General features: G+C 37.6%; 1 protein-coding gene across 3 annotated transcripts in view; it reads left to right on the forward strand.

Moving 5' to 3' along the window:
* The window catches only part of Memo1 (mediator of cell motility 1), an 85,393-nt gene that overhangs the window by 18,382 nt on the left and 44,800 nt on the right, over positions 1 to 22,211 (forward strand). For all 3 annotated transcript variants that reach the window (XM_034513859.2, XM_034513858.2, XM_076942235.1), the window contains 2 exons: positions 15,207 to 15,288; positions 18,250 to 18,318. In XM_034513859.2, the coding sequence (XP_034369750.1) occupies positions 15,207 to 15,288; positions 18,250 to 18,318 (151 nt within the window). The remainder of the gene's footprint in view (positions 1 to 15,206; positions 15,289 to 18,249; positions 18,319 to 22,211) is intronic.

Consider the following 22,211-nt stretch of genomic DNA (forward strand, 5'->3'; position numbering starts at 1 on the left):
TATACCTGTTAATTGAAATGACATTTTAAATGAAAATAATGGTTTTGAAAATTGGAGATGAGCCTATATGATGTTTTCACAAATATTTTTAATGTGTTGTTTAATGGAAAACAGCTGGATTTGTGTATCTTCTACTGTATTGACCCTCTTGTGATGCATTGTTTTTCCTGAGGCTGTCAGTGGTATCTGGCCCCATGTAGGTGTTTGGAAAAGGCAAAGTGTTTTCAAAGACTTTTCAGATAATTTCTCATGTCTTTTTATGCCACCCTGAAACTCAACAAATGGTAGTTCCCCTTTAAAAATTAATTATATAATCCTGTCTACTGATATTATTACATAACATTTAATATACATGTGTAATTGTCATCACAGTCTAAATGGTTGTACCCCTAAAGGTAGTTACTTAAGGATTAATTGCAGTATAGAATTGAAGCCACAATAGGGAAGCTTTAATACTTAGTTTTTATTAAGATCAGTTGATGTGCCTTATATTTTGAACTAATCTTTCATCTGTCCAGGATTTTCTTTAAACACCATGCATTAGTCATTTGGAAAATATTTATTCCTTGAGTTATAAGATCTCCTAATTGTTTATACATTTCATTGTTCATTATCAAAGAATCACTCTTTTTAATACTATTTTCTTCAGCATCTTTTTTTTTTTTTTTTTAACTTGGAAAGCTATTAAACCCATAGCGGTAGAAGCAGTTTTGCAAAATTCAGAAGCTCAAAATTTTAACAAAAAAATTTTCAAAAGTTTAACAATAAACATTGTCAGATTTTCCCTTGATGTGACAGGTTCATTGTTTATTTTCATGGAAATAACTGCTAAATACACAAGATTAAGTAACCATCATTTGTCATTTGTTCCTTCAAGAAACATGTTTTGTTTGTAAGTGGCTAGTTCCCTTGCAGCTCACAGTCATGCCCTTCCTTGAGATAGCCATCTCCTGTTTTAGTGTGTAGAATATGAAAAGCTGTATATCTAAGGATTGAAATGTATTACACAATATCTACAGCTTTATTAGGGATATTTCCCATATGAAACTTTACTTGAAGTTGGGGAGGTGATGGATGTAGTGAGTGCTATTAAATAGGGCATCTGAAGTTCCGATGTCCTCCAGGGTTGTTGAGGAAGCATCAGGATAAATACCAATCCAGTGAAGGCTGCAAATAATGTTTCAGCAATAGGAAAAGTTGGAAATTTAGTATTATTATGAAAGTTATACTTTCTGAAAGGGTCTTGAGGATTCCTAAGAGATATCTTTTGGGGACTTCTGACCTTTAAAATTCTTACTTTCTTGAAATAAGAAGTAAAAGAAAGAAGAGGGTAGGAGTGTGCTTCAGTAGAGAATATTGCTCAGTATACGTGAGACACAGGATTGAGTCTTCATCATTGAAACAAACAAAAATATCAGTAAACCAAAACCCAGAATCCTTCTTATTCTTTTCAGACAAGTTTTGCTATTCAATCCAGGCTGGCCTTGAGCCTTGAATTCTTAGTAATCTTCCCGCCTCAGCTTCTTGAGAGCTGGCATTATAGAAGTGTGTCATCGTGCCCAGCGTTTTCTTCCTTGAGTGTTAAAGATTGAATCTAGGCCTTGTTCATGCTGGGTGTAGTAGTTACTTTTTGTTGGCTATCATAAAGTACTGCCAACAAAAGCAACTTATGAAAGAAAGAATTTATTTTAGTTTACAGGTCCAGAGGGAGAACTTATAATGGTGGGGTTTGAAATTGCAGCAGGAGAAGGAAGCTGAGATGTCATATTTTCAACATTAGATATGAAGCAGAGAGAAAGAAAAGGAAGTAGGATGAGGCTGTGTACTCTCAAAGCCCACCCCTAGGCATGTGCTTCCTTTAGCAAGGCTACAACTTCTAAGTGTCCCATAAGTTTCCCAAACAGCACCATCAATTAGAGGACAGTGTTCATGTATTCCAGTCTATGGGAGACATTTCAAGTTCATACCACCCCACAAGCAAGCATTTTACCACTCAACTACAATCCTAGTCTTTTAGAACTCTTTTAAAAAAAAGTTTTTTATTTTTAAAGACAGGGTTGTTCTACATAGTTCTGTCTGTCCTGGATTCACTGTATAGAGGAGGCTGGGCTTGAACTGCCTCTGCCTCCCAAGTGCTGGCATTAAAGGTGTGTTCTACTACACCTGACTAAAACTATTGTAGTAGTTACCAGCTTTTTTTGCCCCTTCACATATTTAAAATTTTTTAAATGAATTATGCGTATCTCTGTGTGGGCGGATGCATGTGAATGTGTTGTTTTCCCTGAGCTGGAGTTACTGATAGTGCTAGTGAGCTACCTCATGTTGGTGCTGGGAACCAAACGTGGGTCCCCGCTCCCCCTCTTTCCCTCCCTCTCTCCCTCCCTCCCTTCCCCCCCTCTTATTATGGAATAGAGTTTATTTAGGGCATGGGGAGGGGAGTTGAGAGAGTAGAGATAGAGAAAGGGAGGGAGGGGAGACTGGCCACGAACAGGTGGAAGGGTCTGGGAGGTGAATGGGCTAAGAAGGGGCAGAGAGGGCACTAAGTGTTTCTAACTGTTGAGCCATTTCTCTAGCCCATGGTTATTTGAATCTTTTTCTCTACACCTTCCCTCTCAGCATACTCTGTGTAAGTTACTACACATCCCTTCAATTAATTACAGTATGATTCTCAAGGGGGTTATGGGAAGAGTAATTTATGTTACAGCTGATTTGGATATATATCCTTGCTGATACTTTTTTTTTTTGAGACAGTTTCTTTATGTAGCCCTGTGGCCATTATTATGTGGCACATACCTTTAATCCCGGCATTTGGGAGACAGGCAGAGGCAGGAGGATCTCTGAGTTTGAGGCCAGTCTGGTCCACAAAGCCAATTCCAGGACAGTGAACAATGTTTGATCAAAGACTAGATACGATAGTTATATATAAAATTAGCTGTCACTTCCAGTTCAAATATGTACTGGGCTCATTTGTACATTTCCTGTCAGAGTTGTCCAAGCAACTATGATTTTTTTTTTTTTTTTTTTTTTTTTTTTGAGACAGGGTTTCTCTTTGTATCTCTGCCTGACCTGAACTCTCTCTCTAGACCCTCTTGTCCACAGATGCACAGAGATTGGACAGTCTCTGCCTCCCAAGTGTTGGGATTAAAGGCATGCACCACCATTACCCTGCACAATTCTGATTTTTTACTACTTACAAGAAAAAAATCAAAGTCTCATAAATAATTTTGAAAATCAGTAAATATTCCTTGATATATTTTCATGGTAAAACTATGAAATCAATTTCCAAGCCTTTATATCAGAATGATTATTTCAGGGTTTTTTATTCTCATGAAATTTATAAGATTGTCTTTAAGTGGTAATGTTCTTATGTCATTTTTCACTTTTAGCCAGTTCTTCCTGCTTTTTATGTATGTCCTGTTGTCTGCCATGTTGGTATTTCTTAGTTTCCAATACAGCTTTCTTTCAAACTGAATCCTTTTATTGCCCTCTTAGGATTGTGGAATCAGGAACATAATTGGGTACCAGTTGTGGAGGCAGTTTGAGTTTTATATTCTTGATCATGAAGTGAGAGATACATTTGTAAATCAATTTTTTCTGTTCTTGTGGGTTGAGAAGATAATAAATGCTGAGTGAAAAATGAAGGGGAAGGATAGATTAATAAGCAGCAGGAATGTTATTATTTTTTTCTCCTGGAAAGGTTGGGAAATGTCCAGGGGTACAGTTGCCAACTCCTTTCTTGTCTCTTGTTCTCTTTCCTAGTGGTTGCTGTGTTTTTAACATGGAGATTGAGTTTTAATGAAGTTAGAAGTGTTCTGGCAGTTACTCAGGTATTTGATTTAGTCTAAGCAGCTGTGACCAGTCTACCTGAAAAAGAACTGGCCTAAAGGCATTTTGACTTCTAAGATAAACAAGATTAGGATGAGGTAAAAATTCAATTAACTCACCTTAGACAGTTTTTAGTAACAGTGACACAGGATTATCTAGAAAGGATATGTGTATGTGTGTGTACACAATTATAATACTTACAATTTTATATTGATACTATCTAGAGGTACAGGATCATTTTCTCTACTGATTGAATTAAAAGGCAGGAATTTTTGAAAGGTCAAGCCATGCTAAAGTTTATTCAAGTGCCAGTAACAAGTAGAGAAGCAGACTCCTAGTGAAAGGAGAGGATCCTGAGCTAGAGTCCCATCTGGGTGCTAGTGATGCCAGAAAGGCAGGGTCCTATCTTTGGATTCTTAATCTCATTAATTAAATAATTTAAAAATAGATTCAAAAGGAAGCTTAAGGACAGTTTTATAAGTGTTTAAAAGAGAAACACCATGGTAGGCAAGCTGTAATCTCAGCAGCTGTCTGGAAGAGGTGTATAGAGAAGAGAAAAGGCTACATAGTATTTGAGTTCAGCTCTCCTGGAGATTAGCCCCATGGTGGGGAGGGAAGCTTCAGAGTAAGAGTAAGGAAGCCCAAAGTTGTTGTTGTTGTTTGTTTGTTTGTTTGTTTTTTTTTTTTTTAAAGAAAAAAAGCATACTGGGAGTCTGGCCAGCATCCAAAAGAAAAAGACAGAATGCTGGGCTGGAAAGGTGGCTCAGTAGTTAACAGCAGCTGATGTTCTTTCTTGCAGAGGGCTGAGGTTTGGTCCCAGTACCTGCATGATGACTCCTATCTGTAATTTCATTTCCAGGGATCAGACATCCTCTTCTGGTAGGCATAGCAAGCACATGGCCCACATTGCATACATACATACAGGTAAAACACAGACAGATAGACATACCCCCCTCCCCAGCCACACAGCCACAAATTTGTGTGAGTGGGGAAGGGAGAAGAGTTGAGTCTGGGTCGAGTTGTGTAGGGGGTGAATATGATCAAATTACATTGTTACAAAATTGCCAAGGAACTAATAAAAATTAAAACAAACTAACAAACTCGCTGAAGACAGAAGAAAGAAAAAGGAAAAGTTGCATGTTTAGAAAGGTAGGCAAACTCGGACTGCATTAGGGGGCAGTAATTCTGGAAAGGAAAAGTACAATGTCTCAGTAAAGATTATAATTATTCTGCGCATCTTTTTATCAGGCTGAAGATAAGTCTACCTCTTCAGGGGTGATTCTGCTTCCTGAGGGCTGGACAGGTGATTGACTGTCTCATTGGATTAACAATTTTCAGTAGCTTGGAATGTTAGGTCTTCACTTAGGCTAGAGAGATTTATCCTCTTGATGAGAAGGAGCTAATTTTTCCTTAATGTAACTTTACTGCATGCCCCTGCCTCCAATATCAACCTTAGCAATTCTACCTCTTAATGAATTATAGAATAATTTATTATAACCTGGAAGTTTTGATCTGCTTAGTAGGCAAGGATTGGAACCTGGATTGCTTACCTCATAGTCATTGTTATGTTAGTGGGTGTACCAAACACAGTTCAGAATCATACTGACATTGTTTAACATGGTATAGTTGTAATTTTTTTTTTTTTAGATATATAACTTTGAGGAAATGGGTGTTTTTGTTAATTTGTTAAATACAAGAGGGCAGAGATACAACCCCATGCTGTTACCTTTCTCAGCTTGAGAAGCTCCTTAATACTTTGGGACCTCAGTTTATAAAACTGAATTTTGGCTTTAATGCTAAAAAGAATTTCAGGACTCATCAGTATAATGAAATAGAGTTGGAGATTTTATTAAAAGATTTTAAGATATAGTCTTGTGTATGATGGTTAAGGAGAAAGAGGTGCTCAGAAAGATATTCTAAATGTGATAATACTTCCTAAGACAGAATCTGGGAAATCGGCCGGCCTATCTATCTATCTATCTATCTATCTATCTATCTAGTAAAAAATGACAGACCTTTTAGCTTAACTTGGAGCTAGAGTGCTTGGTGATCAATGGCTGCCTAAACCACCCTGCGCTTCCAAATTCAAGTCATGGTCAAGAAGAATTTGGACAAGGAAATTTGAACAAGGAGTGAGCTGAGCAATGTAGATTTATTCAGGAAAAAGGAGAAAGAAACCCTCATTCTGGGAGAAGTTTCAAGAGAAGAATACCAATGTGCTGCACCCCCCTCCCCCCCCCCACTGGCCTTTTAAGGGCCTTAGGCAGGAACTGGATGGAGACTGAAGTACAGTCTTTATTGAGACTGGTTATTATTATTATTATTATTTTAATCATAAAAATGTTGTTATGAGTATTTTGCTTGTATATATTTAAGTTTATCATGTGTGCAGTTCCCACAGAGGCCTGAAGAGGGCATTGGATCCTCTGGAACTGGATTTACTGGCTGTGAGCTATCAGCAACGGGTGCTGGGAACTAAACCCAGGCCCTCTGCAAGAATAGAAAATGCTTTAAACCACTGAGACATCTTTCCAGCCTGTTCTGAGTCAGGTCAGTTTTGAGCTCTTGCCTTTTTTAAGGCTCCCTTTTGTCCAATCTCAGTGGAGAAATCAGAGTCTGTCTTCCATTCCATTTTTAAAATGACATTTGTTTATTTATATGTATGTATGTGTGTGGGTTTTTGCATGCCATGGTGTGTATTTAGAGATCAGAGGACATCTTGTAGAAGTTGATTCTCGTTTTAACCACATGGGTCCTAGGAGTGGACTAGGTTGTCAGGCTTGATGACATGAACCTTTTCCTACAGAGTCATCTCACTGGCCTCTTTTTTCTTTTTAAAAACAAGTTTAAAAGGTGGCTCTGGAGATGCCGTAAGAAAAATCATAATATGATATGGTAAAACCAGAGGCCACTAGGGTTGCGCAGGGATGTGTGTATTATTCCTTTAATATCTAACTTAAAATTTCTTTTAAGTTAGACATTTAAGTTTTGTAACTGAAAAGGGAGAAAGGCTATAAGCAGTTGTTAATTGTATTGAAATTCTTGTTTCTTTGTTGGTGAGACACCTTGACCAGAGTTCCATCCTTGGGAGTTGACTTAGCTCATTATGGCTTAAATGGTAGTGTGCATTTACTTAGGGTTAATGAGAATTGTGGGGTGTGGAATTCTAGGAAAGGGTAGAAGTTTTCCCAAGAATAGGAATTACTCTCATGTCTCTTCTTTTGTGAAGTTTTCTAGATATGCCATGGCATATGTTCATGGTAAGAGTAGCAGTAGTCTTGTTAGACCTGGTCCCAGGCACTTTGGGTGGGTTTTGATTGCATTAGCCTCCTAGAGATCTTATAGTTTGCCTCTGGTTTCCCCCTGGCTTTGTAGTCTGCCCCACTCCACTTTGCAGGTTTGAATTGAATGCCAGAGCTATGTAAATTAGTTGAAAAAAAAATACTGTGCTTGTTTTTGTATTTGATGCTTTGTGCAATAGCCTACTTTTTACTTAATAGAATTTAAAAAATGGACCTTTTTTGAATTTTTCTGTATGACAGTTAATGAAGTTTAAATTGAGAAGATTAAAAAGGAAACTTATTTTCAAGTATGTGTCTGTGGGAGGGTATGTGCATATGAATGTTGGTGCTTGTTGAGGCCAGAAGAGGACATTGGGTCTTCTGGTAGTTGTGAGCCATTTACCTGGGTGTTGAGAACTCAGCTCTAGTTGTCTGTAGGAAGAGCAAGCACTTTAAACCACTCTCCAGCCCTTTGTTTTGAGATTTTACTGTCCCAACCCCCTGTAGTTTTGTTGTCTTGTTGTACCCCAGGCTGACCTTCAATTTTGGGCACTCTTTCTGTGTCAGCTTTTTTTTTTTTTTTTTTTTTTTTTTTTTTTTTTTTTTTTTGGTTTTTTGAGACAGGGTTTCTCTGTGTAGCCTTTGGCTGTCCTGGAACTCACTTGGTAGACCAGGCTGGCCTCGAACTCAGAAATCCGCCTGCCTCTGCCTCCCAAGTGCTGGGACTAAAGGCGTGCGCCACCACCGCCCGGCCTGTGTCAGCTTTTAAGTACCAGTGTTACAAGTTTGAGCATTCATACCTGAGTAGTTAGTTATGATTGTTGCTTAATTGTTGAATTTTTTGGTGCTGGGGAATTGAATCCAGGATCTTGTGTATGCTGAGCACAGACATTATCTATATTACCAGTCTTTCTTTTTATAAGAAAGTTGTCACCAGTACCTGGCTGAGGAGTATTTTGTTCTACCCAGATAGAAGTTGTGTGTAGGAAAGGGGGAGACTCTTCAAATGCTGGTCTCTAAGCAGCTTTTTTTGCATTGGTGTTTAGCAACTGCAAGCTTTGCCAGTAAGGTAGCAGAAGCAAGAAGGTACCTTTTTAGAGTTCTAGTCCTCCAGTTTCTGGGTATTGAAATCCTTAGCTCTGTAAATGTTACAGTCCCTGTGTAGGCCTTAACTCTTCAGTGGTTGTTGGTACAACCCTTCAGCATGGGCAATGAAGACTTATTACAGCTCTGGAAATCTGCTCACCTGCAGTATCTGTTCGTTACTTCTGCACACCTTTTATCCTTCTTATGATCCACTTTCTCTTGTCACGTATGCTCTCTCTTTCTGCTTCTCTTCTTCCTTTCTTGTCCATTTGAACTGTTTGTTCAGTTACTTCTAAAGTTGTCAGGCAGCTGTGTGTCCATGGTGTTCCCCTGCCCCCACTCTGGTGCATGCTGGGATATTTGGGAGTGAGTTTAATATGAATTCAGGCCTGGGGTAGGGGGTGGGGGGTGGGGGGTGAGGGAGCAAGATGCCCAGAAATCAAGAGCACAGGCCAGGACTGCCACTATGCAGGACTACAGTTGTTTCTTGACCTGTTTATGCCTCTTCATCTGTCAGACTTCGGTTGTCAGCCCACTGCCATTCTGCTGTTTCTGCTCACTGCTGTTCCTGCTGCTGCTGTTGCCACTGCCACCGCTGCTCTCCCTCTCCCACCTCCCGATGATGACCAGTTCAGACACATTACTGAAAGTAGGCAAGAAAGACCATTTAGAGAAGCATTTTATTGCGCCTAATGCTGCAGTTTTAGGAGAAGCAACAAAGGAAAGTGTCTCCTAGCTGGCTGACCAGCTTTATATAGCCCCAGAAGCCCCCTTTGGACCCATCATAGCCATTTGTTTTGAGTCAGCACATCCATACTTGTTTGAGCTAATTTTTAGCATTATCTCTTAGCACTCATCATAGTCACTGAGTTGGACCAATCACCTCTATGAGGGAAAAGTGCTTCCCTTTGGCCAAAGTGGAAATGATTTCAAGGTCATTTACATTTCACTCAGGACTGTGAGAGAAAAAATTTGGTGCAAACTGTTTTCACACACTTTTGGCTGGGGCTTTGTCTTCAGGAGCCAAGGCAGTCAGCTGCAGTCTTTGCATAGTTGTCTCAAGATATCCATGGAATGTTCAGGATGGCTGGTGCTGGCAAAAGAGTAGTCCAGCTGGCTGTTAGTCTGATAGTCTTTTTTTTTTTTTTTTTTCTCCCCAAGACAGAGTAGCAAGGGAGAGTACAGCAGCTACTAATTAAGGAGTCCAATTGCCTATCCTTAGTGTCTTTCTTTATTTGAAGAAAAATGAACACCAGAAATTGTTGTATCAACAGTGTGAAGATAGGGCTGGGTGGTGGGGAGTGTACCTGTTGATCTTAGCACTAGGAGGCAGGGGCAGGTAGATGAGACCATCCTGGTCTTACAGAGCAAGTTCCAGGACAGCCAAGGGAATAAACAAACAAAAACAAAAAGCAAAAAGAACAAACAAGAAACTCAAACAGTATAAAAATAAAGAACTTAAAATTATTACTGGTCGTAATCTTTTTTTAGGTTTATTTTATGTGTATTGGTGTTGGCAAGAGCAAACAAGTTCTAACAACTGAGCCATCTCCAGCCCACTAGTAATGGTTTAATAGTTTTACTAACTATATAGTATTCAGGGAAAGGTGGATTCCCTTCAGAACTTCATACAAAATAGTCTTTAATTATGTATGGACTTTTACAATTTAAATTTATACTCTGTATAAACTTTATAATTTTGTTATAGTAGAATCATGTTCATGCTTGTATTCTGCTAATAGTAAACAGGATAGTTTAGAAAGGCCGTAATTAATATATTTAAAAGTTGCTTTGATGTCCACAGATGAAAACTGCTACCAAAATCAATGCTGGTGTTTTTAATTATACTTTCCTTAGCATGAAATACTGGCCTGAGTACTGTAGAGCTAACTATAGGATTATTAGCCTGTAATGCACACTTAAAGTGAATATGTAGAGAAAAATTGTACAAACTTCTTATCATTAAAAAATGAACTTTTAAAAAAAATCTCTAAACAGATCCATTTGCTTACAAATGAATAGATGAGCTGAGGTGTTGAACAGGCATCCTTGTTTGATCTTAGAATAATAGAATTTAGGTCATCACCATTAAATGTGGTAGCTATAGATTTGTCACATGTGTTTACCTTATTTAGGAAGTCCCTTTTCTTAAAAGAATTTGAATAAGAATGGACAGTGAATTTTATTAAGTGGTTCCCACTCCCAAGTATGGTAATGAATGATTATATCTAAAATTTATCTTTAAAAATTTCATGTTTTGAAGCTGGTGAAGTGGCTTACCAAGGCAAAAGGGGTGTTACCAGCAGACACTGGTGGGTGGTCAGCTCACCACCCACAGATCAGAACGTAGGCATGCACAGGGGTATTAGAAACTGTTTATCAGCCAGAGACTGAGCTCCACGGAAGTGCATTCAGCATGGAGACTCATCTAAACTAGGCTGTCTTGTGTTCAAACTTTAGAATTTTAAAAATAAAGCACTTGAATCTAAGTTGCCAATAAAAAAACCCTACACATTCTCACTCTCACTAAAAATTTTAAAATTGTGTTATTTGAGGATATTTAGGTAAGTTTTAAATTTTTATTCAGATATTTGCTACTACTAGATAGAAATAAAAATTATTTTGTATATTTAACCTTTTTAAAATTGGATTTTTAAATTTTTATTTTATGCCTGCGTGTATATATGTATGTGTACCAAATGTGTGCTTGGTGCCTGCAGAGATGAGAGGAGGGCATCAGATCCCCTAGAACTGGAGTTATGGATGGCTGTGAGCCATGATGTGGGTTCTAGGAGTCAAACCCAGGCCCTCTTCAAGAGTAACAGTGCTCTTAACAGCTGAACTATCTCTCTAGCCCCATATTTAATTTTGTAACCATAGGAGTGCTCAACTGTCTCTCTACATTGATGTAATTATGTTGGTACAAAAATAATGCAGTTTTAGATTTAGATTATTTGCTGTCTCTCTAGATACAATTTTAGGAACATTAAATCTTTGAATGTTGGTTTTCACATGATATTAGCAGATAGCTTCACTGTGAAAAGTGAAATGTGATTGCTAATGAACAAGGTTGTATTTCATCTGTTAAGGTTAATACCTTAAGTTTACCTGAAGTTTTTGAAGTCATCAAGTTAGAGTAGTTTTCATTTGCTTTTTTTTTTCTGCCAACCCATATGTCTGTAAATATTTGCACACAGAGCTTTTGATCGATGCAAGCTTAGCTGATTTTTTTTTCATAACCACAGAATCTACTGATGAGTGCTTTTTCTGTGTTGGTTTATATTCATTACATAGTTTTGAGTGCTCGTGTGTATGTATATATGTAGTTGTTTTTGTTGTGGTTTTGGTCCTGGAACTCACTTTGTAGACCAGGCTGACCTCAAACTCAGAGATGTGCATCTGCCTCTCGAGTGCAGCGCCATGTAAGGCATGTGCCTTGACATTTAGCTGCTGTTCCTGATTTTGAAGATCTCCTACTTTTGCCTTCCTTGTACTTTCCTCTCTCTCTTGAATTGCTGTGTTTTTTATTTGTTTACACACCTGATAATCCAGGTACACATTCTAGAGGCGTCCAGGTTCTTTTGTTTATGAACAAGGAATTGAGCACAGCCACACATTTATTTGTAGCTGAAGCAGAGACCACTGGACACTGGAGTACCTCTCAAGTTTACCATTGGGCAGTTCCAGTTATTGTTTCTGTATGAGGTTGCTTTCCAGCTTGTCTCTTTGCCTACTTTTTTTCTATATGCTAATTTTATAAGGCTTTTAATAAAGTTATCTGGACTTAGTTTCTCTCGCCCAAGACTCCTACACTATTTTCCTTCCCTCATTGGCACACCTTGCTTCTGTGTCCAAGTGTCTGACCTTACACACTTTGCTTTCTCTCCCTCCCTCCCTCCCCTCCTCTCTGGGGCAGTGTCTTTCTATGTCCTCTAAGCTGGCCTTGAATCTACAGTTGTTTTGCTTAGGCTTCTTTGTGATAGGATTGTAGACACATGCTACAGTGTGCAGTCTCTTGATCTATTTTAACGTTTGCTGCCATCATTTGTCCATCGACCACTCCACCATTTTCCTGACCATTTCATTTCATTTTATTGGTTTTCCGAGTTTTTTCTGAGACAGGGTTTCTCTGTGTAGTCCTGGCTGTCCTGGAACTCACTCTGTAGACCAGGTCTACAGTTCTGGCCTTGAACTCAGAAATTCGCCTGCTTCTGCCTCTCAAGTGCTGGGAGTAAAGGCATGCGCCACCATTGCCTGGCAAAATTTACTTTTTATTTCGTACTATGGTATGGCTATTTCGCCTGCATGTGTGCCTGTGTACTACGTGAGTGCAGTACCATGAAACTGGAAGAAGTGTTGGGTTTCTTGGGACTGGTGTGTTACAGTTTTTAGCTTTTTTGTGGGTATTGGGAACCAAATCCAGGTCCTTGGAAGAGTAGCCAGCTTCTTAACTGATAAGCTGTCACTCCAGTCCCAAAGTCTTCATCTTAGAACAAACTTTGCATAGGTAATATCTGCAACATCATTGTTTATCTAAGGAGTTTATTTATCTAGTTATCATTATTTAACTAGTCTTCTGTCAGCACTCTAGAGGTGCTGGTACCAGGGAGAATGGAGCCAATAAGTGAGGACAGAATAAGTCTCATGCAATAGCCAAATTTACTCAAAGCATCAGGTAATTAATACTCTGAGGGTTAAGAAAAACCACCTGAGTAAAGTTCTCATGAGTTCGAGCTGTACATAATCACAAGGACAAGCTGCATGTGGCAAAACATGTTTTTCCATAGAGGCATATAAAGGATAGTTTAAACATTTAATTGAATAGCAGCAACAAGTAATAATGAGAAATCTGAAGTAAACTCACTCCTATCTGCTACATCTGTGAGGAACACAAACATTCAAAGAACAATTTTTTGGTTTGAAGAAACTGAGGTCACAAGACTCTCGTTTTGCTGGAGTGTTTTCACAAGCACTCAGAATCCTCACAGCACTCCATTCCTGGACCACGTTCTGTTGTTTCCTCCTCCTCTTCTTCCCCCTTCCTTTTTTCTTTCTCCTCTTCCTCTTTCTGCTTCTTACTATTATTTTACTCTTTTTTTTTTTTTTTTTTTTTTTTTTTTTTTAAAACAGGCCAGCCAGGGCTATATAGTGAGACTGTTTCTTAGAAAGGGAGAAAAAGAATAAGTGAATTTGTAAATCTTAAGTAGTACCCGTCACTTCAGACTTAAAGTAGACTGGAGGTAAAGTTGATGTTCTCACTTATTGTTAATCTATAGATTTACTTTATGATTTATGATAAAAATTTTAGCTATAAATCATCTAGGTATCTTAGGAGAAATCATTATAGCTTGTGGAAGTGAACTCCTTGGCAGAATGTTTCACATTTCAATGTCTGTTAGAGTCACCTGGAGAGCTTGTTAAATTTTTAGCATTATCCCCAGAGGTTGTGCTGATCTCTGGGTATCTGGAGCATCCACAAGTTTTTCTGAAGTGAACAAGTCAGGCAATATTGGTGTGTGGACCATCTCTGGACTATTTCAGGAAGAAGAATTAGGATTCTGTAAAAGGAAAACCAGCCATGTCCTGTTAATTTACAAGGTTTAATGTAGGACATGTAAAAATCTTAACACAAGATACTTGAAAAGAGCAGCATAATGCAGTATAATGGGGTTGACGTTGAAATTGATTTACCTTTTTAAAGACTGATGGTAGTAGTTCTCTGAATATTAGTAACTTGTGCCTGGGAAGAAAACTCAGTTATTTTGTTGTTATTGCCTAATTCAGAATTCAGATCTAGTATATGTAAGACTGGTCTTTTCAAAGTTTAAAAAGGCTGGGGAGATGGTTCAGAGGTTAAGAGCACTTTCTCCTCTTGAAGAGGACCTGGGTTCCTAGCAATTACATAGTGGCTCACAACCATCTGCAACTCCAATTCAAGGGAATCCATGTCTTCTTCTTACCTCTGCAGGCCCCAAACATTCATGTGTTGTATACGTGCATATGTGCAGACAAAACACACCTTAAAGAAAATGAGTATATCTAGTAAGAAAAATTAAAAAGAGGGAATGACTAGATAATGGGAAGGAAATAAGGGTAGCCACAGTTGCTTTAAAGCGGGTCAGAGAAATGGCTTTTTTGTTACCTACCAGGTTGCATCGGGATTACAGACAAGTTGTGCTTCTACTTTCTTACATGGTTCTGGGGAATTCCTGCTCAGGTCCTAACACTGGTATAATGAGCAATGTCTCTAGCTTCATTCAGTTGTTCAGATAGAAGAAGTACTGTGTTAAGTGAAAAGTTGACTTTAAACTATTGATGGAATGAGAGAAAAATGAACAATGAGGCCACATGAAGGAGAATGATTACAGTGCTGGTTCGATTTCACCTTGGGCAAGGCAAGAAGTGAACAAGGCAGTTGAAGGATGTGGAAAAAGTCTTGAGATTTGTTCAAGTCAGTGAATTCTTAGATGAGTAAAATATAAAATAGAAAGGTAGGATGTGAAGAGAGTGAGTTATTATAAATTGAACTTCTTGTGGTCATGGAGTTGTTAGATAATTAATTTGATGGGGAAGTAAAGTGGTGGAATGGATGGGTGTGGATCACTGAATGTGGGAGTTCTTATCTACATGGATGCCATTTCAGTGACCAAGTGTTTGTGCTGTGAAAACACAGTACACTTAATTACACTTTCTTCTTTTACTTAGAGTATTCTTCTTCCTGTTGTGTTTTGTTTAGATGTTACCTCAGATTGTAAATTGTTGATCTGTATGAAGACACTTCTAAGAAGTAGATGGATAAAAACAAATTTTACTTTGTCAATATTCAGGCCTATCATATGGCTCAGTAATGACCTACAGCTTGATAAATTGAAACTTTAAACATTCAGACTGATGATTCTGTTGCCCAATAAGTTATTTTAATGCTGTATAGGTTCAATGAAGACTATGCAACGCATTTGGTTATCTGTAATGTGGCGCTTTGCTGACTCTTGTTTTCTACTTGTCTTTTCACAGGACCTCAGCTGAATGCCCAGCTAGAAGGTTGGCTTTCACAAGTCCAGTCTACGAAAAGACCTGCTAGAGCCATTATTGCACCGTAAGTTTTAGACGTTTTTTGACAATCTTCATTATCTTTATTATTAATAGAAATGAGTGTATATCAGACTAAAGGTTAAGTGTTGGGCTGGAGAGCTGCCTTGGCTTTAGGATTGTTTACTTCTCTTGCTGAGTTTAGTGCTCCTTGCCTGGGTTGGGCACCTTACATTTGCCTCTGATTCTAGTTCTGAGGGATGCAATGCCCTTTTCTGGCCTTTGTGAGCATACACAACATAAAATGAACAAATACATCTTAAAAAAAATATGGATTGGTTGAGGTAGATGGCTGACCTCTGGCCTCTACATGCACATGTATATACATGTACATGTAACACCAACACACACCAACACACACAGAGACAGAGAGAGAGAGAGAGAGAGAGAGAGAGAGAGAGAGAGAGAGAGAGAGAACGAGAACACACTTAGGTTAATGTTTGGTTATGTAAGTATTATACTGCTAAGCATTTTATATGCCAAATACTCTATTTATAACTTGATATCAGACTCCACCTACCACTTACAAAAACAGTAGCATGAAAGTTTCTCGATCCCTTGAACTTTATTTTATAGAATACTAATTAATATCTCCTTGTATACTTTTTATTTATTTTATTTTATGTCATCTTTTGAAAAAATGTGTTACTGGGATCAAACCCATGTTCTCAGAGGTCAGAAGAATATCTCGGATCCTCTGTAACTAGAGTTACAGGTGGTTGTGAGCCACCATGTAGGTGCTAGGAACCAGACTCCAGCCCTAGAAGAGCAGCAAGCTCTCTTAACCACCAAGCTACATTTCTAGCCCACAACAGTTTTTTTTTTTTTTTTTTAATAATGGGAAAACTATTATCTGATCATCAAAATTAGTAAAGTTGTTGGTAACAACTGAGCTTCATGCATATGTTTTCATTATTCCACTCATTTTTCTAAGTTGACAACTGATACTTGTGGTGGGGTACAGGGTGATGTTACAGTTTTGAATGTAACATGAGATGAACAAGCCATCCATTCATCCATCCATCACTTAAAAAGTTTGGCATCTGTAGTGATAACATTGAATATCTAGCCTTAAGTGAAATTGAAACACATAGTGTTCAACTGTTGCTATATTTACCACATAATCCTTTGACTGAAGCCTTGGCATTCTGGTTATTGTTTCCCCGTAACTATGCTTCTACAGTTTTTGAGTTCTGTGGTTTTGCAAAATTCTTTGTGTGTTGTGGGATGGTGTCCTAGTTTGATTTTTCCGTTGCTATCATAAAACAGTGACCAAAAACAACTTAGGGAGGAAAAGGTTTGTTTTGTCTTGCACTTCTAAATCAAAGCCCATTACTGAGCAAAGTCAGGGCAGGAACTCAAAGCAGGGGCTCATGAATGCTATTCACTAGCTTGCTTTCTTATACAACCTAGGGACCCTCCCATGTCAGTCATTAACAAAGAAACCATCTCACAGCATGCCTACAGGCTGGTTCTATGGGTGTGATGGGGTCTTCTTTATATGCTGTTGTTTATACTTGAACAGCTCTTCTGGGCTCCTGGGATTCTTCTGTATCCACCTCCAAACTTGCTTGTGGATAACTGGGATTACGTGTGCTACTGTATCTGGCTTTGCATGGGCTCTGGGCATTGCTATTCAAGGGATTACAGTTTGACACATGAGCTTCACCCATTGAGCTATCTATCTCCTAGCCCTTGTTCCTTTCGTCTTTTAAAGGAGGATATGTTTATGTATTTGTGTATATTAATTTTTTTTTATAGATTTACCTGTCGATGAACACTTTGTTTGGTTTTGTGAATAGTCCTGCAGTGCAAACAGGCATGAAGACATGTCTTGTGATATATTGGTTTCAGGTGTGAGACTACTGGACTTGTTCATTATTTTTGTTTTGTTTGCTTTGGTCTTTCTGAGGCAGGATCTGGGTAGCCTAGATTTCACCATGTAACCAGGCTGACTTTTAACTCGAGATCTGCTTGCCTCTGCCTCTGTAGTGCTGTGATTCATGGCATATGTCATCATGCCCAGTCCTCAATTCTTTATTATTGCAGTCATACCTTGTTTACAGGAGTTCAGCAAATAGTGTCATAGAACTTAAAAATCAGTAGGCTACATAGAATTTATAATAGAGTATTACATATTTTATCATTCATAAATTGTGATACTTCATTGTATAAAAGCTTATATACGTATGAATGTGCATAGTTTTTATTTTCTTTAGAATTAGTTGTTAAAACATTTACCCCATAGTGGATCTACTGTCCACCAGTGATGTAGCATTGTCTAAAAAATGTGAGTTTAGACTCATGTAGCAAAAATGAGTCAAGAAAGAAAAATAATCAGAGAACAAAGCTGTTCTGTAAGTGATAAGAAAATTGACTGAATGTTGAAGCCAGAGAGTGAAAAGAGAAAGATCATGAAAGAAAACGAGAGCCACAATACACAAAAAACCAAGTCAGTTTCTTTACTGCTAAAGACAGAGGACTATGATCATTGTAGGATATTTGGGTTGGTACTATTAATATAGTGGAATGCCAATTTCAGTCTTCTATAATATCATAATATCAGATTATATCTGATCAGATTATATAATATCAGAAATTAGCAACTTAAGCTTTGAACATTGAATATCTCCAAATGTTATTCTTTCTTATTTAGAACCAAACTAGCTCTCATTTTCCCTACTCCCATTTGTGCTGGGGATTAAACCCAAGACTGTACACATGCTGAGCTACATAACTAACAACTGGAAAATATTTTAAAAGCTTATAAATGGAATGTAGTATGGAACAGTTGTGTGTTCTTTATTACCTTCTAGAGGTTGCATCATTAATTACATTGCTTTTTAACTTATATATTCAATTATGTTTTATGTATAACAGTTGTTACATTTTTTTCTAAGGTTTTATTTTCTTTAGACTCTCTTGATTTTGAACCTGGGGATTAAATTTAAAACTGTTTTCTTTGTAGCCATGCAGGATACACGTACTGTGGGTCTTGTGCTGCCCATGCTTACAAACAAGTGGATCCATCTATTACGTAAGTAATACAATTAATTAGGAACAGTTTGGAACTGTTGCTTTGATGTACAAGTAATATTCCATTCTGCTTGTTCTTATGTATTCAGTTTCATTAGAGCTTAGACTTGTCAGGAATTTGCAGGAAATACCTTAATATTTCTCTTTGAATATTTACCTTGTCGTTAGTTGTCAAATGTTTCATTCTGACGCTACTACAAAGTTAAATATTTGATTTTTCAGTTTACATTACAAACCTAGATGTGAACATTTTAAACAAAAATAAAGGTTCCTTTGTTTTTTTAAATTATTTTTATAATTATTAAAAGCAAAGCTTTTGTAACAGTAAAGAGAAATTAAATTGAAAAGGTTTTAGAAAATTTTTATTAAACCTTGGTCTGAAAGTCTACCTACCATAATCAAAGTTATTTTAAAATACACCGTGTTTTAAACTTTTCTCTGTTTGTTTGAATTTTTATTGATGATGTCATGCTAGAGGCATGCCTTAGAATTAGTTTCTCTTAGGGATATAAATAAGTCTAGGATCTGTTCTGGGGGAAGTGCAAAGTGAGGCTTAAGGAAGCTGATGGAAGGTCAGGATGAGGAGGGGAAGTAAACGGGGAGAGTGGAGAGTGTTTGGGACACTGAGGAGGGGGCTGTGCACTTGGTAAGGAGAGAAGGTGACATGTACTGTGTGATCAGATCTCATGAATAGTATCTAATAGCTAAAACTTGGGGTCATTTGAAAGTATTTAAACAAGTTTAATTAATATTAAGTTGTATATAGCATTTTAGAAATCAATTAGGAGATCATTTTAATGATCAATATATAGTGAATAATAAGCAAATATAAAACTATTGACTTGAATTTTAAGTAAGTTCTAAGACTGAGTCCTAAAATGGAAAAGGTTAGGTGCAGTAAGATTGTAACAATAACACTATGCTTTAACATCCATTATCAAATAGTGAATTAAATAAATATGACAGCTTAAGTAATGCAGTAATTAGTGGAAACTGAATATTGCCAGGCTCGGTGATGCACACCTGTAATCCCAGCAGTAGGAGGCTGATTTAGGAGGTAACAAGTTTGGGGCCAGCCAAGAGCTACGTTGTGAGGCCATGTTATTAAATAAAACAATGAACTATATTATGAAGCATTGTAGTCATTTGAGAAAATATCACATTATAGTCTAAAAGGAGAATATAAGTTTGTGTAAAATTGAGAAAAAAGTGTACTATATGAAGCAAAATTTTTCATAAAATATTTTTAAAAACAGTAGTCAATTACAGATGATAATGTTTTTCTTTAAAATTTTTATTTTTTGATAATTTTATACATGTACGTAAAGTTTTTTGATCATATTTGCTCCTCATTATGTATGCACTCTTACCTGGGTCCTGCCATGCTCCTTCTTTTTGTTAACTCATTGAGTTTAACTGGGGCTGCTTGTATGAGCATGACTGTAGTTTACATGGTAACTAACAGTGACCATAGTACTGAAGATGACTCTCCCCCAGAAATCATTAACTGCTCATAATGACCACAATATGCATATGCTTGTGTTGTTTTTTAATATAAATAATGGACAAATTGGGGGAGTAGTGAGGAGTGTAATTATCACAATGGATGAAATTCTCAAAGGATTTATAAACTACTACATTAAAAATAATGGACATGACATTTTTAAAAAAAATTTTATTGGTCTTTTGACTGTTGATTCTTGTTTGTGTTTTATTGGTTTCTTTGCTTTTTCTTTTCTTCTTTTTTAAAAAAGAGAAAGAACATAAAGTTGGGTGGGTAAGGAGATAGGGAAGATTTGGGAGGGATTGAGAAGAGGAAAGAATATGATCAGAATATAGTGTATGGAAAAAGTTTAATTAAAAGATCTTAATGAGTTTCAGTTAAAAATAAAACTTTTACAGTAATGATATTTAAAAAAGAATTGTCAAATTATTTTCATGATGAAAAATAAAAAAGTTCCATGTGCAGAAACAGTTGTATGGACTGGAAGGATGTCTCAATAGTTAGAGCACTAGCTACTTCTCCAGAGTGCCCAAGTTGAATTCCTAGCACTCACTCAGCTCAGAATGTTACTGTAGTCCCCGGGGATTTTATACCCTCCTCTCACCTCTCATGCCCTCTTCTGATCTCCAAGGGTATGGTGCATTCAGATGGTGTTTGTGTGTGTGTGTGTGTGTGTGTGTGTGTGTGTGTGTATGTGTGTATGTGTATGTGTATACGTGCAAGCAAAACTCAAACACATAAAATAAATCTAAGACATTAAAAAGAATTAGTGTAGGAGGAGCTAAAGTGGGAGGAGGAAGGAGAGGAAGAGGAGGAGGAAGGAGAAGAGGAGGAGTAACGAGGAGAAGGAAGAGGAGGAGCTAAGGGAGAGACAGAACAAGAGAAGGGGACATGGAGGCTGATGTTCGATTGTCTGTAGCAGTCAAACCTAGTTGGTATATCTAGGTTGGGTATTGGGTTATACCTCTGATTGTAAGGGTATCTTGTTATTATTGGTCATTACTAAATATATAAGCCTTTGGATAATCTAAGCATTAGAGTCTCATTTGTACCGAGCCCGCGTGGTTGGTGGGATGGTCTGGGCAATGATCAGCCTTGCAGAGACAGCGTGGAAGATTGGCAGAGCTATCTCCTATGCTGGCGTCTTCTGGGTGGCAGGGCTGGTGTTTCTGGTTGGCCATTTCTAGCTGTGTCGAGCACATGGCTTCTGGCTCTGCAACATGGTGGCTGAGCTAGGCAGAGCCTCCACAGCATAGATAGTCAGCTAGACCAGAGGCCACTTTAAAATATTACTACAACAAATTAGAACAAAAAATAAAAACTATCAAAATAATAAAAACTGCATATTAACAAAGGTGACTTTTTTGTGTGATGATACAAATCAAATCCAGGATCTTACACATGCTAAGGATGTTCTCTAATGTTAGTTCCCAAATACTGTGAACTAAATGAAACACTAAGTGAGAAACAAGTATATTTCCTCTTGTAATAATGAAAGATAATGGGAAAACAGGCACTGCTCTTACATTTCTTTTACAAAATGTAGCCTGGCTTGGTGTGGAGCATACCTTTAATCTCAGTACTGGGAAGGCAGAAGGATCTGTGAGTTCTGGACATCCTGGTATATATAGGACTACATAGAGACCCTATCTCAAAAACCAAAACACAGATATATAGGTTTATATTACTTATATATTTATTCTATCACATACATGCACACACACACAAGTCTGTTGTACTTTTTAATTATTTTTTTGTTTTTGGGACAAGAATCTGGCTTTGTAGCCTATATTGGCCTTGTATTTGAAGCAGTCTTCCTGCCTCAGCTTCTATAGTGCTGGCATTACAGGTGTATGCTACCGTGCCAGACTTTGGATTATTATATAATTTAGCTAGAATATACCTCTGTGCAGAGCTGAGGTCTGTTTCTGCATTCAGTTTGTTATAATCCGGTTTTGTGGCTGAGAAATGAGAAGGAAACCCATTCACACACACATACACAGTTTCAAACAGGAGCAGCAGGAACCTTGCCCATTAAACAGAAAATGTTTCTCTTTAATACTAAGTCTGAATTTAATAAAAACAGCTTCTCGAGAGTCAATGCAGATCTTTCAAGGGTTTCACTATGTAATTTCAAGGTTATGTTTGTCCATATTGCCACCTGAAATATACCTGACTTGATTTTCACTTGAAAGCTTCAATTTTGTTCTGTACAATAAATATGTCAATTGTTTTACAGATCTATTTTGTTAATTTGGGGGGAAAATTTTGTCAGATACCTAGTATTTTTGTGTTCTTGTTTTGTTTTAAGTGAAAGTTGTATTCCATGAAAAATGTGTCTAGTTCAGCTCGCAGCTCATCGTACACAGGTGATTTCTCTGAGATAAAGT

This window comes from Arvicanthis niloticus, chromosome 11 (assembly GCF_011762505.2).
Source record: "Arvicanthis niloticus isolate mArvNil1 chromosome 11, mArvNil1.pat.X, whole genome shotgun sequence".
Lineage (NCBI taxonomy): Eukaryota > Metazoa > Chordata > Mammalia > Rodentia > Muridae > Arvicanthis > Arvicanthis niloticus.